The sequence below is a fragment of the Argopecten irradians genome, chromosome 15 (assembly GCF_041381155.1).
Source record: "Argopecten irradians isolate NY chromosome 15, Ai_NY, whole genome shotgun sequence".
NCBI classification, from domain to species: Eukaryota; Metazoa; Mollusca; class Bivalvia; order Pectinida; family Pectinidae; genus Argopecten; species Argopecten irradians.
In genome coordinates this window covers 18,355,596-18,373,751 of record NC_091148.1, presented here as the reverse complement: position 1 = coordinate 18,373,751, position 18,156 = coordinate 18,355,596, and the positions used below count along the sequence as shown (strand labels likewise).

Here is an 18,156-nt window from a genome sequence, read left to right as displayed (position 1 = left end):
ATTGTTCAGCTGGGATTAATATGACCAAAAATTTATGAACAGCATCAAATTAAAATTAGGGATTGTTATCAAATTTTAGGATTAAGTATTTATTAGCAATTATTTAATTAAAAGATTTAAATCAAATCTTGGAGATTGTGTATCCAAATTAATTTGGGAGAAAAGATTGTTCAAATTAGGGATTGTGAATATTCAAATTAAATTATTGATTGTATCAAAATATTTTTGTTAAAATAGTTTAGTTTGTATCAAATTTACAGATTTGACTGTGGTTCAAATGGATGTAGTGAGTATTATCATTAGGGATTGTATCAAATTTATCAAATATGATTGTAGGCAAATGTAGGGATTTCATATTGAAAAATTAGGGATAATCTATGTTGACATTGGAATGTATCAAATTAGGATTGATCAAGGATTGTATCAAACTAAGGATTGTATCAAATTAGGGATTAATGTATCAAACAAATGTATCAAATTAGGGATTGTATCAAATAGGGATTGTATCAAATTAGGAATTGTATCAAATAAGGGATTAATGGCCAATAGGGATTGTATCAATTGGTGATACATGTATCAAATTAGGGATTGTATCTCAATTAGGGATGGTATCAAATTAGGGATTGTATAGAATTAGGTAAATTAGGGGATTGTATCAAATTAGGGATTAATGTATCAAAATTAGGGATTGTATCAAATTAGGGGATTGTATCAAATTAGGGTATTGTATCAAATTAGTGATTGTATTAAATTAGGGATTGTATCAAATTAGTGATTGTATCAAAATAGTGATTGTATTAAATTAGGGATTGTATCAAATTAGGCATAATTAGGGATGGTATCAAATTAGGGATTGGTATCAAAAAAATTAGGCAAATTAGGGATTGTATCAAATTAGGGATTGTATCAAATTAGTGATTGTATCAAATATTTATTAATGTATCAATTTAGGGATTAATGTATCAAATTAGGGATTGTATCAAATTAGGAATTAATATATCAAATTAGGGATTGTTTATCAAATTAGGATGATTGTATCAAATTAGGCAAAATTAGTGAATGCATCAATTAGTGATTGTAATTCAAAATTAGGGATGTATCAAATTAGTGATTGTATCAAATTAGGGATTGTATCAAATTAGGGATTAATGTATCAAATTGGGGGATTAATGTATCAAAATTAGGGATTAATGTATAAATTAGGGATTGTATCAAATTAGTGATTGTATCAAATTAGGGATTGTATCAATTTAGGGATTGTATTAAATTAGGGATTGTATCAAATTAGGGATTGTAATCAAATTAGTGATTGTATCAAATTTAGGGATTTTTATCAAATTAGGGATAATTGTATCAAATTAGGGATTAATGTATCAAATTAGGGATTGTATCAAATTAGGGATTGTATCAATTATTAGTGAATTAGGATTGTATTAAATTAGGGATTGTATCAAATTAGGAATTAATGTATCAAATTAGGGATTGTATCAAATTAGTTGTATCAAATCAAATTAGGGATTGTATCAAATTAGGGATTGTATCAAATTAGTGGATTGTATCAAATTAGGGATTAATGTATCAAATTAGGGATTGTATCAAATTAGGCAAATTAGGGATCATATCAAATAAGGGATTGTATCAAATTAGGGATTAATGTATCAAATTAGAGATTGTTTCAAATTAGGGATTATCAAATTAGGGATATCAAATTAGGGATTAATGATCAAATTTAAATTAGGGATTAATGTATCAAATTAGGGATTGTATCAAATTAGGGGATTGTATCAAATTAGGGATGGTATCAAATTAGGGATTGTATCAAATTTAGGATTATTGTATCAAATTAGGGATTGTATCAAATTAGGGATTATTGTATCAAATTAGGGATTGTATCACATTAGGGATTATGTATCAAATTAGGGATTAATGTATCAAATTAGGGATTAATGTATCAAATTAGGGATTGTATCAAATTAGGGATTAATGTATCAAATTAGGGATTGTATCAAATTAGGGATTAATGTATCAAATTAGGGATAATGTATCAAATTAGGGATTGTATCAAATTAGGGATTGTATCAAATTAGGGATTGTATCAAATTAGGGATTAATGTATCAAATTAGGGATTGTATCAAATTAGGGATTGTATCAAATTAGGGATTGTATCAAATTAGGCAAATTAGTGATATCAAATTAGGGATTGTATCAAATTAGGGATTGTATCAAATTAGGTATTTATCAAATTAGGATTAATGTATCAAATTAGGGTATTTATCATATAGGGTTATTTAGGGATTGTATCAAATTAGGTATTTATCAAATTAGTGGATTGGGTATCTTAGGTATTTATCAAATTAGTGAGGGTATCAGGATGAAATAAGAAATAAGAAGAAACCCTATTGTAACTAAGTATGTACAAGGTTGCTAAGGGAAAGATAATTCTTTTCACATAGATATTTGTTGGAATGAATTAAATCAATAATGAAGGTAGCTGTTGATTTTCTACACAATTAATTGTCATCATGAGGAATAATTATGTTAAAGGAGAAATATTTGTTGTACTTTCAGTATTTTAGTTTTACATTATTTGCCATGGCCTTAAATGAACTGAACCCTGATACAGCCGGACAGCTAGCCCCGACAGACTCTCGTTTCCGGCCGGACATCCGACTACTGGAGGAGGGACAGATTGGTAAGTTTACACAACATCCCAGGAATAACCTTTATTGTTTGTTGTTACACTTCAGGAATTAAAGGAAACTGTGGTGGCTGAGTGATGAAGGCATTCTCAATACTCCAGGTTTTATTATCACTGTCATTACATTCACCCCTGGAATATGTCCGAGCAAAACTGAAGGCAGTTTACAAGAAATAAACTGACCAATCACAAGCCTAGAATCTACTTTTGAAGATTACTGAGAGAGAGACACCCATCTTCAAAGCCATACAGTCAACCATAGTGTACCTTTATTCAATTTTTTTACGTCAAAAGGCCAAATTATCTGCTCATCTTACCATTGTTGCTCACAGAGCCGTCAGTTTAGCAATGACATTCCAGAGGTGTAAATTACGAAAGTGATAGTAACCCCTGGAATATCAATGGTCGCCAGCAGAAACTCTACATAGTTTATAATGAAAAAATATTACTTATATAAGGATAGCAATCCTTATTCATAGAATTAGTCTTAAATGAAGTCCCTCCTGCGTGGGAAATCAGGACAAAAGTTTTGTCATTCAATAACAAGGGGCTTTTAGGATGAATATGATGCTGGGGTTCGTCAGATTGGCTGAGATGGGGTAATTCGTTGTGAAATTTTTTACATCCATGCCGAAGAAGGATAGTCACTGCAGATGAATGTTCTGGTATAATAGTCGTATAAAGGGAGGCAACCATTGGTATTAAGACCTGTCCAGTGCTTTAAATATAACATATTGAGAACATCGATCATTTAACATCATTGTATAACATCAACCCATTTAATTATGTTTTACTGTCTTAGATGCTGCGGCTGCTGAAAAGAACAGAATAGAAGAGAAACAAAGATCTGCTCGAAAGGAGAGAAAACGGAAGAAGGATGAATGGACGCCAGTGTAAGATATTATGCTAAGGGGAGATAACTTTTGAAGTTTTATGATATTTTGATTTTAAATTTTTTTCACTATGTAGTGTAATCATTTCCTTTAGTACACGTTTTGATAAAAACACCAATGACAAATTTAGGGGGAAAATACCTAGATTTATGCTTTTTACATGATACCTTAGAAAGAAAAGAAAAAATCAGACAGAGAGAGATTTCTAGAATTATTTGTGTCACTCCTCAAAATCGCCCAAGATCCAAGATGTCTATTCTTTTAGTAAATTAATTGTAATTATTTCTAATTATCAACATGTTCTTAAATAGATTTGAGATTTTATTTATGTCTTTATTATTATTTTTTTCGCAGATTTTTCAAGCTAGGAACAAATCCTCATACAGGCAAAGAAGACTGGTTATTCAAGGGCAACTATTGGGACCGTGATTGGTCAAAATGTCCAGACATTTTCTGACACAGGAGAAGATCATAGATCTAGCAAATTGTGATATTATACCAATATCCTTGTCACCACTGCCAAACCTACTGACATTGGCGAATCGGCTACAACGATTCCATTTTGTGAACTGCATATTCCACATAAAAACTATACTGTAGATGTCAGTCCCTAGTTCAAATAGAATTACAAGTTAGTGGCTGTTTGGTATACAGTGTAAATATTTGTATTTATTAGTACTAAACCACAGGCTGGTGACTGTCAACCGACTTATTTTATCATGTGATTAAACTTCGTGGATGATCAGATTTTATAAAAATTAATTTCCATGAAAAAATGTATTAGTATGAGAACATAAAAGCTTTCTGACGACTATTCTGTATTGCATATTACAGAGTTATCTGCCCTTGGGTTTACGTATCGATTGTGACTTCATATGTTTGTGTGCGTTACGTCATACTTTTCGTAATTGCGCTCGCAAAATAATGACGTAACAATTGATACCTACCCGCTTCTCTGTAATATGCAAAGACGGGATTTATATAACATAATAAAATTGCTGTAAAAAGCAAAATTAATAGGCATGAAAAATGCAAAACTATGTCACAGCGAAACTAAGTTGGTTTACAGTATACGGTAAAGAGAATGATATATGTTGTGGAGGATCCTAGCTCTGTTGCTATAGCAACCTTAGTTTTATTAGATAATCTTCTCAGATTCTCTAAAAAATTGTAAAAATTGTGTGTGAAATATAACTCTCCAAAGTCACCTGAATTGTGGATGGTTGTTTGATCATGCGATGGTCGCTATACTGAAGGGGTTCATGGAACCTCATCTGATGTGTTCACTCTGTACTTTTCATCCTATTGGAATTCCCAGGTCAATTCCATCAAAGCAAAGACAAAGATTTAAAAATAGTATTTTATATTCTGATAGCAATCCTGTTTAATTGGATCAGTTATGCAAATTGTTTTGGTCATAAAAAAATCTTCAAAAACTGGGCTGAGTTTCACAAACATTTATTACTTAACATTCGCCATTTGAAAGCTTTATAGATTTTAAGGGAGCTTCCTCACTTGAAATTTTTTCCTTTTAAAACTTTTGTAATTCCTGCTATGGGGGATTTGAAGGGAAAGAATTTAGTAAGGACTTGTGGAACTGGGCTCAGTACTTAAAATATTTACAGGTATGCACTTGAAGAAATATCTTCTATTATTTGACTGATGTGAAATACATGGTGAATTCGAATGGTTGGAAATTACAGTGAGATATTATGATCTAGAGACATTGTGATAATCTTATTGGATGAATTTTGATGAGCCAATTAAATTGTGATGAGCCAGTTAATATTCTGTGAATGAGATTCAGGGATGTACATATACATATATATACAACAGTCATATGATGACTTGAATTACATAATTGTGTTGAACTGTGCTTTGATGTTTTGTAGCTCTAATGATATTGAGTATTATAACACCAGACTTGACTACTTATTCAAGATGTAGAATCATGATTGTGATCATATGAAAGATTTTCTCCATTATCTCCTATTACAACACATTACAACCATGGTTCAGAAGTTAACTTGTTGACCTTCTGGAAATTCATAATGAACTATTCTAGCTTTTAATTAAAAGAGTCCAAATGTGTGTTCAGGGTTGAATTAATGTTTTAAAGATTTGTGCTCCTCTTGGAAGGGAAGTAATCCCTGAAGATCTTTAGTTCATAGATGAAGTCGATTCCAAAAGCAGATGAGCTACAAAACATGTGATTGCAAGTTATATTACGGTATAGAAGTAGAAAAGGGCAAGTCAAGAGGGGCTCAGGGTATGTTTTTTTCTGGAGATAACATTACTTTAATTCATAGGTTTAATGACGCAATTGTTGTATCTGATAATTAAAAAAGCTGTATGGATTTTGAACATATGGTTTGATATAACACAACTTGTACAATACCTAAATTGTAAAGCGTGCAAATGTTATATGTAAATTTCTGTTATTCAATGTTTTGATGTGATCAACATTATATGTCTTGTGATAAACAAATTCTGTATCTAGTCTAGGTAAATCAGAATTTCTTGTTGATACAACACTGTCACAGATTTGCCATCTTGGCCTATAGACATGAGGAAAGTGGCGGAAAATCCAGTACCAAAGCTCTGACACTTTGCTTAGAATTAGAAAACAAGTGGTAGAATGTCTTAACACATTACCCACAGTGCCACTTTTGCCTCTAGTTTGAGTATGACCCATGGGGCTGTACAACTCAGAATTGTTGTACAGGGCAGTATAATGCATGTATATCCACTCGGACACTGTAGTCCACAGCCCAGAGTTTGTAGGGACATGTGTTTGAATTGTCAGATGATCAGAGATTGCACTACTATACCACTGCAACTCCAAGAGAACGGCAAGTGGTAAAATTTTACAAAAGTTTACAAACTTTTCCACCTTAGCTCGGAGGCTTTTGTAGAGTTATATTAAATTCTCGTTTGAATCCTTAAGTAGTCTGTCAACTTAGCCCAGAGGTAGAAGGCTAGAAGGTAATACAACTTTTTAAGGAAGTTTTTGGCGGTTGAGGGTACAAGTGTTCTTCATATTAGTTCTTCATATTATTTTAACTTCCATGACAATTATATGTTTTAGGAAGAGCACATTGTCACAAAATTTAACAAGATGTATTTTACATAAAATGCAAATTTGTAATAAATTGATCATATAATGCATTTGCAAGCTTCTGTTTTCTGAACCATATATATCGTAAGAAATCATCGAGATTTTTTTTCAGCTGAAAAAGAAAAATAGCTATTTTCCTTAGTTTAATAGGGAAGAACAATGTGTTTTGTATAGCCGTTTCCTAGATGTGAAAATTTTACTGCTTTTGTTGCTCAAATATGTATGTGTCATTCCCAAAACTTGGTAGTGTGGACATTTTAGTCGGCCAAACTGGACCTATAGCTACTGAACACCAAATATATTTACTCCCTTTCACCTTGTAAGTACTATTATCAACTCCCTATTGAATTATGTCAGAGATATATTATCTCTCCATTCATTCATGAGTAAATCATCTAGGTTTACTGTTGTTTAAACAAACTCAATTGTTTAATAAATTAAGTACGATTTTGAAGTCTTCAGAAAATATCATGGAGACCTGTGAATTTCAAACAGCGATACAAATGAGTACATGTATACAATGTGTGTGTTTTAGATGTTAGCAGGCCTAGGATAGAATTATCGACATGTGTGAAGAAATAACAGGTCATTGTTATGTTTTCATTGTTACAACTGCTATTAAGTTTTTGTTTTGTCATCGTCATTACAATTCTTTCTCTATTTTAATCATGCATTGTAGACAAAGAATGTTGGTGTGGTGCTTTCAATTAACTACTCTAAAGCTTTTCCACCCCTAAACATATATATGAACTGGTCTGATTCAAAAGTTGGAACAGTTCATTATAAAATCTTAGGATGAACAAGTTAAAGTTTCTATAAATATTGAAACCTGTCTAATTGAATACCTGACATTTCGACACCCTGCCTAATCCGACCAAAAAGAGTTGCTCTTCATGGTATAGGAGTATACTGGATCCATTTGAGATCATTTGTTTCTTGTAAACATTGGCCATTGAATGGTATTGTAAATGTTTATATTTTTTTGTAAGGTAGAAAAAAAAATCCCCCGTTGTCTCATTATCCAATAAGTAAATACATGTTTAGGCTATAATAATCAAAACCCAAAATGTCTCTCTTTTTCATATCATTTGCAAATCGATCTGTGGCCATCCAATAAATTTGGATCTAAATTTATTCTCCTTTTGCCAACCTCTCAATTTTTAAGTTTAAGTCCCAGTTGGAGGTTTTTGTATCAAATATGATATTATATTTATCATGCAACACATATTGTTCCAATATGGGCAAATGTTTACCAAGATAATTCTAAATTCACTATTTGTATTATAACCCATTCACCCCTGAAATGTTATAATGGGCTGATCCAGGTCTCAAACTAGAAGAGTCCAAATGTGTCTTCAGGAGTAAATGAGTTAATTCTGTTTTGATGTGAATATGTGTCTGAATGGACCAATGTATGGTCTATATATGGTAATTGATTGCACATTTGAATAACAAATCAATTGTGTTGATGGCCCTGTAGTGACTTCTGTTTAATTATATATAAATTTATTTACTTTGACACAAGTTCAAAACTAATTTGAACACATTATAATTAGCAAAATGGTGGCTATACTTGCATTTGCAATAGTTGATATTTATGAACAAAGATTAAAAAAAATACAATTTAAGAACATGAAACCTTTCACCACTGTAGGCCATAATGGACTCATCCAGATCAATAGATGGTAGAGTCTACTAAAGCTACATATATAGGGGTAAAAGAGTTACTCAATACAAAAACCTTGTGGCATAAAAAAGCTAAAAATAGGATTACTGTAGCTACAGTATTATGATATTCTTTCAACAAATTAAATACTTATTCGACCCAATAAGCGCCCAGGGTGTTTAAAAAGTTGAAAAGGTGCTAATAAGACATAATTATTGCAAATCTAGACAGTTTTGTGTAGTTTTGGTCTTTATTTATGCGTGGGCAATTGAAATCGAGGCCTCAAAAAGCGGGAGGGGCGTTTATAGGGACATGGGCGCTAATTGGGTCCAATGTGGTATATGTAAATACAGTGTAACCTGTCTAAACCAGATGTTAATAGAACAAACATGTTATGCTGGTGTAGCCAGGTTTCTGGATTATACAGGGTTTATTTACCATAAATATAAAAGGAAAATGCCATAAATTTGTGCTGATATAGACAGGGATCCATATTAGTCAAGGGCCAGTTATGGCAGGTTACACTGTAGTAGGTTCTAGCACAGGGACCTGGCACGAATTTTTTTAACCAACAGTATACATATATATATATTATAGTATCAAGATACTATAATATATATGTATACTGTTGGTTTAAAAATTTCGTGCCAGGTCCCTATGGGTTCTAGTGATAATTTTGTTACTGCGATATAATGCAAAGTTATAACTATGCAACAATGTACTGATTGGTATAACAAATGAAAAAAATATATACTTTTAACAGAGTTTCACTATGCTTTCTAAGATTTTTGCCTCTAGATCTTTTTCCATCAATTTTAACTCTTGATCACCAAATTATATTGCGAGTGTGTCCAGGAGTTTTATCAGGTGAAACATAATATAAATAACTTATATAAGTACATGTACATGTAAAACCAAAACATTTACTAATTCCAATATGTACTTACAATGTATATTTTAAAAATACCTTATTGTGATTTACAATGTATAATATTGGGTAATTAGAATCCAACTAGTCTGTGTAATATATTTCTGTACCTGTTAATGCTAAAGTTGTTAGATATTGTATGAATTTAGCATGTTTGGCTGACTTCAAATTGGTTACATAAACAGTAAAGCATGTTTATTATAAACATGCTTACATGTGCAAGGGATTATTTCCCCCCAAATCATTAAGCAATGTCAACGTCTCAATCAAGGTTTTTGCACCACTCTTGTATTTGCTTCTTCATAAAGGTATGAAGAAAAAAATTCAGCCAATGAGAAAGTCGGATTTAGGATGAAAACAAATAATGATATTTGTGTAACGAATTATGCTTCTAACGGAGTAATTTCGTTGGTTCCTAGAGGTTCGTTATAACCTTGTTTTACTGTATGTCAAAATATTTGTACATTAATTACTGTTGTTGAACATTCACTAAATATCTTGTATGAATTATTTGCGCTAGTCTTAAATTATGCATAATCTGAAACATGTGTATGAGATAGCAAAGGTGAAAACCTATGAAGACATGTACTGTAGGAAGAATATATGTCTAAACATTTATTGAGAATTGCAACATTTGTTTGATATTACATCCACTTTAGACACATACAAGTGCAATATTTCTTCCTATTGATAATATGATTTCATGTTGTTTTTTATGTCATTTCCTGTATCTCACTTCCTGTTAACAATTTAGTGATGTCACTTCCTGTTGACAAATTCAATTGTTTGATGTCAAGTCTTGTGTGTCCTTGTTGCATGTCTTTCTCAAAACAATGTAACTTGTCATGTCTCATCAGTAACTTACATCATGTCATTTCTTGATTAACTTTGTGATGTCACTTTCTGTAAAAACGATTTGTTTGTCATATGAACATGACTACCATTTGGTATATGTGATGTTACTTCCTGTAAAGATGTTTTGTTTGACATCACTTCATGTTTGAGGATATTGAAAATTATAGATCATCACTTTACTGTGACTGTGTAGGGTAACCATGGACACATCTTTCATGTTTGTGTACGGTAACCATGGATACACCCTTCACATGTTTATGCACTGTTGAAATTCTAATGAAGAGTTCAACAAAAATCAAACGTTAGTCTTTGTTGTTTATTCCAATAATCATTTTCATATTCTGTATTTTCATATTACAGAGTTAGCTGCCCTTGCAGATAGGTATTTATTGTGACGTCATGTGTTTGCGAGCGTAACATCATACTTTATTGAGAAAACAATGTGAATTATGCCACAAAATAATATCATCTTCATGGATTACTACCCACAAGGGAGCTAACTCTGTAAAATGCAAAGACGGATAAGCCAATCATACTCCATGACATCCTATATACTTCTAGTTCCAACAAAAATACAATCACCCAAAGATAATTGAACTGTTATTTTAAACCACACCATTTTACCAACTAAAAACTATAAGCTTTAATGTCCATCTTTCCGAAATATTGTGCTAATCTTGAGTTATGGTTCTGTTCAATGTTTTTCAATTATTTTCTGATATATGATATATTTAAATTTCTATCCTATAAAACTACATTTATTAAAGAGTTATGCCCCCTTATGGTATTGTGATGGTGATATGCCTTATGGAACAAATAAGCATCAGAATTTAATCACAGGTACAAATATAGGAATTATTAATAATGACAAGTTAATTTCAATTGGTATACAGCATACAAACTATAAACTTAACTTGATCCCTGTAATTATCATAGTCCGTCTACCGATGATAGTGTATAATTTGGTTTGATAATTGTAAGTCCTATGAATTTTGAGAACATAGACTCTCATAGATATCAAATGTAATGTTTGTTTTAGATTGAATCATGCAGAGATGAAATTTTATATGATTCACATGTTACACATACAGTAAAACCTGCCTAAGTGACCCCCTAACACCACCTGCTTAATAAGACCACTTTTCTAGGGTCTAAAATGACCAATTTCAACACAATTTGTTTTAAACAGGTTAAAGTGAATAGTCGGGCAAAGAAAACCAGTCTGAATGCGTTCATTGGCCTTCCAAAAGTTCTCACATATTAATACGACGGTCAAGTTCTGCTTACGTTTCCCAGTTCTGACTATTGAAACAAAGAAAAGTTGAAACCATTGAAAGTGAGGCTGTGTGGAAATGTAATCACGGACATAGTCAGCCGGGAGGACGTTTTAGGATTTTTATACTTTAAATTAATTTCTTTGTACGCAGGCAGATTTTGACGCGAGATTTTATTTTTCTATTTCATAAGAAATTATACTGGATACATTCACACCATTTTTACCGACTTTAGCCATCCTTGCCTGACTGTTCACTTTAAATCTTTGTATACAGACCACCTTGCTATAAAGAATTTGTTTTCTCTATCCTCTGTGCTGGTCTTTGTAGACAGGTTTGACTGCACATAGTACATGTTGATTCATAAAACATTAGTAAATTATCTGCCCCCTTGCTGAAACCCCATTGGTACAAAGTATCAATATTTATTTGAAATTCAAACAGAATGTTTCACTGTACACGTGACAATTATTTTTCCCACCTAACCCGCCATGCAAGATCACTCTGTCGCCGAGGATACAGCAAACGTGACCACATCGTCTTACAGAGCTATCTCCAAGTTTGTAGAATTGCATTGTGGGTTTAAAAGTGAGGAGGAACATTTCTCCAACAGATTCACGACTCCTTCCGTCGAATGTGTCTCCCCCGTGAATTAAAAGTACTCCAGTGCCACTAATGCTAACATGGTTTTTACGACCACCAGGCAGTTTTGACATGGGTGGAAGTTTTTCCACGATATCCATAAGTTTGCTGGTGATAGTTTGGTTGTCTGGTTCCCCACCTTTCAATCTGTCATGTACTTCTACAAAATTGTTTTCTCTCCCACCAACAACATAGAGTTTATTTCCCACAATATTTGAAGTATGACCTGATCTTGAAGCAGCAACATTAGTTAACTCTTTGAAAGTAAAACGACCCGATTGTACACTTCCACTGAGAATATAACTGTTTCCATGACGACGCTGCATCCGTAAACTCCCTTCCCTTCCAAATATAACTATCTCCCCGGATGCAAGAAGAGTTGCTGTATGTGAACTAAGGCCAGCATCACCTGGGAAACCAGTTGTCTCTTGCGGTAGCCATTTTTTATTTTCTGCATCAAAGGCAACAACTTTTGCTGTTCGAGTCTTTCCATCCCATCCTCCAATCAGAAGCATGTATCTACCAGCCAATGAAACGCAGGCATGGTGACTGAGGGAGGGGCTACCTTCAGCAGTGATTTGTTGCCAAGATTGTGAACTTGAAATGAAACGGAAAAGTTTATCCGATGGTTGTTTTCCATCTTTTGTTTCCATACCACCATGTATGTACAGGTCATTACCTATAAATAAACATAAAGCAGCGCATTAAAATACACTACACACTTGTAAGGGGACTAATTCATGTACCATGTGATACCTTATAATGTTTGTGCGGCACTACTGTTTCTATTGGTGATGGTATGGCGCTGAAAGGTGATGTCTCGGGCTAACTTCATTTCAAATTATTATATTTCATCACCACTGGAGATACACTAATACTGTTAAAAAATTATCTGGTATCATGTGGTACATGAATTAGTCCCAGAACTTGGATTTAGCTCTTAAGTTTTGTATTTATGTTTAGAGGTCAATTTTCCTCTTACAAGGAGAAAGTCTTTTATTTATAGAAATTTTTAAAGGGACAATTCACTCAGGCTAATTCTTTTACATAACCAAGAAGCAAAATATGGCATAAATGTATTGTTCTACATTTCTTATGAAACATATATAACATAAAATATTGACAAATTCCACGTCATTGTTTAGTATTTTAATCTATACCGTTGTAATTATAAATCGTTGATCAATACGATTCAGCAAATAAATATGTTCGCTGTATCTATACCCAACCAACGTCACGCACGTTTAACAAATGAACTGCTTAACCACTGAGGAGGTGATAAAATGATTTTTAGACGAGCCAATTCACCTAATAAGGTAAACACACTATTATCAGAGCGATTTGAGCAGTTCTAGACAAAAGTAGCATTACATTACGAGCAAGGGACAGGGTTCGGCATACAAGAAGTTCGACCACAATGTGTAATGACGGACAGCGAGCGAGTTTGAACACTCCACGCGCATTTCACCACCATGGGCTTTTCTGGCATATTACAGTAAAACCAACTGATCTAATTTCCATTACAACTGGTTTTTTCCGATATATGTACAAATCTTAATGTTCTTTTAGCCTGAATTGTCCCTTTAAGCCAATTTTTTTTTTCTAAAGTGAATATGTTTAAGTGTTTAAGTGATTTACCCATTTGACATTATTTCATGAATTAATCTTTATCATTATAACCATGTTTAGGTCTCAAAAATTCCTTGTGGAAAAAAAATATAACATGCAATTGCAATTTTTTAAAAGCATTCATTTGAAACTGACTTTGTTAACGTAATGTGAAACAAAAACTAGCATGAATGTTATGCTCTAGCTTCTACCTTTGCAGGAAGAAATAATTCTAAATTCCTGAGTATATATGACCTGTACTTACCCAGAACACAGCCTACATGGAATGAGAGTGGAGGTCCATTGGAGGTGACAAGTTCCCAATCTGCCAGTAATCCCTTATCCTTCTGGGTACCTGATCTGGAGGCCATCTTCTCTTCATCTGTAAAGCAAAATTACATACATGTACTGTACTGTATAAAACAGATTATTCATGTTTATCATTATCGTCAGTTGATTCTTAACAATGCAAAACTATAGTGTACATTTATTATAATATCTACGTATTATTCTAATCTACAAATCTTAGCTACTAAACAAAAATTCAAAAACATATATATGCCTAATTACCATTACAAGATTTTTGTATAGAAAGGGAGAGCGCATATTATAGAAGTTACATCACAGGCTTCTGCATCTGGTTTTGGAAAAATAAAATATCCTACCCCCAGAAGCAGACGCCTGTGGTTACATGTACATTTTGTATTATTCCTTAGTTTCTGCAATGCTCACAAGTACATGAAGAATGAATATTTAAATGACACTGGCTTATCTTACATATTGATGTAACAGTTAAGTCTGCATCATGTGGACGTGCACAGTGCTGGGTTTTCATGATAACTGCATATAATCTCGCAGTTTAGAACAGCATGAACTCCAATGCTACAAAAATATATAAATTATCTTCACATATTTTTTGTTGGAAAATAGTGCTTGAAGCAAATTTAAGCTATTTTTTTCTATCTTACCAATGCAAACTTTGAGGATACAGCATATTTCTACAATCCGTTTAATAAATGATGCAAGAGCACTTCGCTTGCTAGTCCCTCGTTGATGGTATCCTACGACGCGTGAAGAGCTGTGCAAAGGGAAGTCACTCTCGATAATTTTAACTCGCCTGCAAGCACTGCGATGCGGTTTGACTGATAGAACTTGGGTCGTTTTCGTTTATTCGGAACAACCGTTTCGACCGTTTGTTAAAGTCATGATTTCAAGTATAAATCCTGACGGACCTGCATTTTTTATACAGGCATGTGAGGGCTTTGTCAAAGCTCGTCTGAAAACAATATAAAATCACAAGGTCCGTCTTTCATTTATAAACGAACAACTTGGTCAAACCAGTCAAACCGTATAATCGAAAACGGCCATTGTCTTTAGTAATTAAAGACAGACCTGGTGATTTTATATTGTTTTCATATGAGCCTTGATGTCAACAAAGCCCTCACAGGCCTGTATCATATTCTGCAGGTTCGTCAGGATTTATACATGAAACGAACCGTTTGTTACAAATAAACGAAAACGGCCCAGTTTCTCTTCACATTTGTTCCTCCCCCCCCCCCCCCCCCCCCCCCCCCCCCCCCCCCCCCCCCCCCCCCACTCTTCATGCAGTCTACTTATTGTTCGGGTAAGGATATAGTGCTCTTGGTGTTGAAGTTCTAGACTTTTTCCGTTTGTATACCATATGCCTGTGATTGGTTCAGATGTTTTCCCTTGATGAGCTGCCTCCATTTTTACTATGACATGGTCAAGGGGTGTAAAGATCGTAAGTGATCGGAACCCCTGGAGTATCGACATAACCAGCCACATTCATCACCCCTGTTGTTGGTGGATATTGGTGTCTTGGGTGTATTATTTAATTCTTTTATCATCTTTACTATCACTGATTTATAATTCACTAAATTCAGACTTCTATATATTAGGCAAAAAAAATAAATTAAAAACCCTAATAATATAGGCAGGTTTAGCGGACTACTGTGTGCTGTACTGTTTTTGGTGTATATATACATTAAGGTGTAATGGTTCGTACATGTATCTGTCGTCGATACTTTTTCCTCTTGAAGTTTTGGTTTAATTCTCAATCATTTAGAAGTACAAGAAAAAATTATTATGTCATATCATTGTAGCGAGCCAAACTAGCATGGACCTGTTTAATCCATTGTTGTCGCTATCGGTGGCGATAATTACAGGGGCTAGTATTATTAATCACAAGCATCACAAGGGTATCAAGTTTCAGGTTTTTTTTTTTAGTTTTTTTTTTCAAATGCAATACAGCATATAGGTTTAGCAAATACCTATATACATAATACAATAATCGTTGTTATGTTTCAAGATGGCGGAGGATAATTCCGATATACTTCATAACAAATTAAACAATTTGATTAATAAATGAGTATGATATTCTACAGATTAATGAGAATTTTCCTTTTTTCTGTTGCCTGGATCAAATATTTTCCCAGCATATTTAAGTTCTTTACATTTTTAGATGAAAATAACATAATTAATTTATATACACTTGGATGTTTGTGGTAAAAAGCTTTTATAAACTTTTTTACGTAAGTCAGAATAAGCAGGACATAGTAATACAAAATGCATTTCATCTTCTACATCATTTTTGTCACAAAAAGTACAAAGTCTATCGCCTCTGGGAACGGCGTTATAACGGCCAGCTTCAATATGCAGAGAGTGGGCTTGCATGCGATATTTACTCAATATTTGTTTAGTTTTAGAATTCAAAGGTTTCTTTAAATAAAATTGAATTTCAAAGTTATCGACAAGATGTTTGTAAATTTCACATTTAGAAGAAATATCAAATGCGCAATGCAGTTCCTGAAGAAATATATCATGCAAGCGCTGTGAATACACTTCCAGAAAGTGTTTTTCATTATCTACATTCTGAGAAATCCAAATATTGTTGAAACCACAACTACATAAATCATGTTTTACATCATACAACCAATTTAATTTATAATCAGGCTTTTTTTATAATGAGCTCAAATAGAGCATTATAGTATGATTTTAAAATACAGTTATCTGTTCTTAATAGCTTTAACCAATATTTCATCACCATTATTTTACGCTGTATATGTAAATTAAACCTACCAGTCTCAAAATACACCATAGAACTATTGACTGTTTTTTTCACCTTCAATAAACTTTTTCAGGAATAAAAGATGTACAGCTTCAATCTTAGGTGCTGGGCGAAAGCCCCATACCTCGCAACAGTAATTAAGCACACATGACACATAAGCATCAAATAATGATAATTTTGTTTCAACATTAAGCATATATTTTTTTTCATTCTACTATTAAGGAGATAGTATGACTTTCTTCCTTGTGATGCTAAAGTATTAAGCGTTAGAGTAAATCTCCCATTATAATTGAAAACTAGCCCCAAATAACAAAAATTATCAACAATATCTATAGCCCTTCCTTGAAAGATCCAGCACTCATTAGCATGTAGACGCTTGCTTTTTCTAAAAATAACTATTTTGGTTTTATCTATATTAAGAGATAAACTCCATTTATTTGCATAATTTTGCAGACATATTTTGTAGGTCATTAGCATCTTCAGTAAACTAAACTGTGTCGTCAGCATACATAAGTATGAACAAATTTAAAAGTTGCAATTGATAGCTTTGACAATTGGAGTTTATCAATTCACTTTCTACATCATAACAAAAAGAGAATAAAGTATCGGAGACAAAGATTCCCCTTGTAAGAGTCCGACATGTAAATCGAACATTGCAGATAATTTTCCACTTAATTTAGTACATGATTTTACATTCTCATAAATTGATATAATTACTTTCAACAATCTATCCCTAACTCCACAAGGGTATACAGGTATAATAGAAAGAAATCAGAGTTACCGGGACCCGGCACCATAAAACTTTCTCAGACATATTTTTTACTCAAGTCTATGTTAAATCATATACTTGAGTTAAAAATCTGTCTGAGAATAGTTTTATGGTGCCGGGCCCGGGATTGCCTTCACAGAGAAATAATATAAAATGAAAAAATCCCAACTCCTCTTTGCAAGTGACGATATAAATCCAAGTTAATTTATGAATGTTACAAACATACTTCAAGGTATTCTTTTAAATAGTTAGACGTTAATTCTGAGCAGAGATGCAATGATATATGTAATAAAATATCAATATTTAGAAAGATCGATTTTAGTTGCTACAATAAATATATTATGAAATTCAATTCTGCTGGTATGTATCTTTCTTCTTTCAAACACAGGTGCATACTGTATCAAAGTGTAATCAAAGCTCCCCCCCGTTCCCCAGGACAGGGGCAAACATGTCTTTTTGGCCCCCCCCCCCATTATGCTTATTTGAAAGAAAAAAGGGTCCTCCTGCACATTTTTCGTACTTCATTCTAGAAATTTTTCCGCTGCGCGACGCATTTCCTTAAACGTTCAAGCACTTAATGTCAAACCTTAAATAGTAAAAATTCAATACACACGAA

The 18,156-nt window shown here is 33.1% G+C and overlaps 2 protein-coding genes across 2 annotated transcripts in view; one reads left to right on the top strand and one right to left on the bottom strand.

The window, feature by feature from the left end:
* LOC138308650 (oxysterol-binding protein-related protein 2-like) overlaps positions 1-10,459 on the top strand; it is a 69,419-nt gene extending 58,960 nt beyond the window's left edge. Inside the window, 3 exon segments of the mRNA XM_069249689.1 lie at positions 2,570-2,693; positions 3,502-3,592; positions 3,947-10,459. Coding sequence (XP_069105790.1) covers positions 2,570-2,693; positions 3,502-3,592; positions 3,947-4,049 — 318 coding nt within the window. The 3' untranslated portion in view covers positions 4,050-10,459.
* A 1,280-nt stretch (positions 10,460-11,739) lies between these two features.
* Positions 11,740-14,763, bottom strand: LOC138309125 (kelch domain-containing protein 9-like). Its single transcript, XM_069250274.1, has 3 exons — positions 14,652-14,763; positions 13,949-14,065; positions 11,740-12,754 (listed from the first exon to the last, which is right to left on the bottom strand). The coding sequence occupies exons 2-3, from the start codon at positions 14,052-14,054 to the stop codon at positions 11,859-11,861; spliced, it is 1,002 nt and encodes a 333-aa protein (XP_069106375.1). The 5' UTR covers positions 14,055-14,065; positions 14,652-14,763; the 3' UTR covers positions 11,740-11,858.
* Between the last annotated feature and the right edge of the window lie 3,393 nt (positions 14,764-18,156).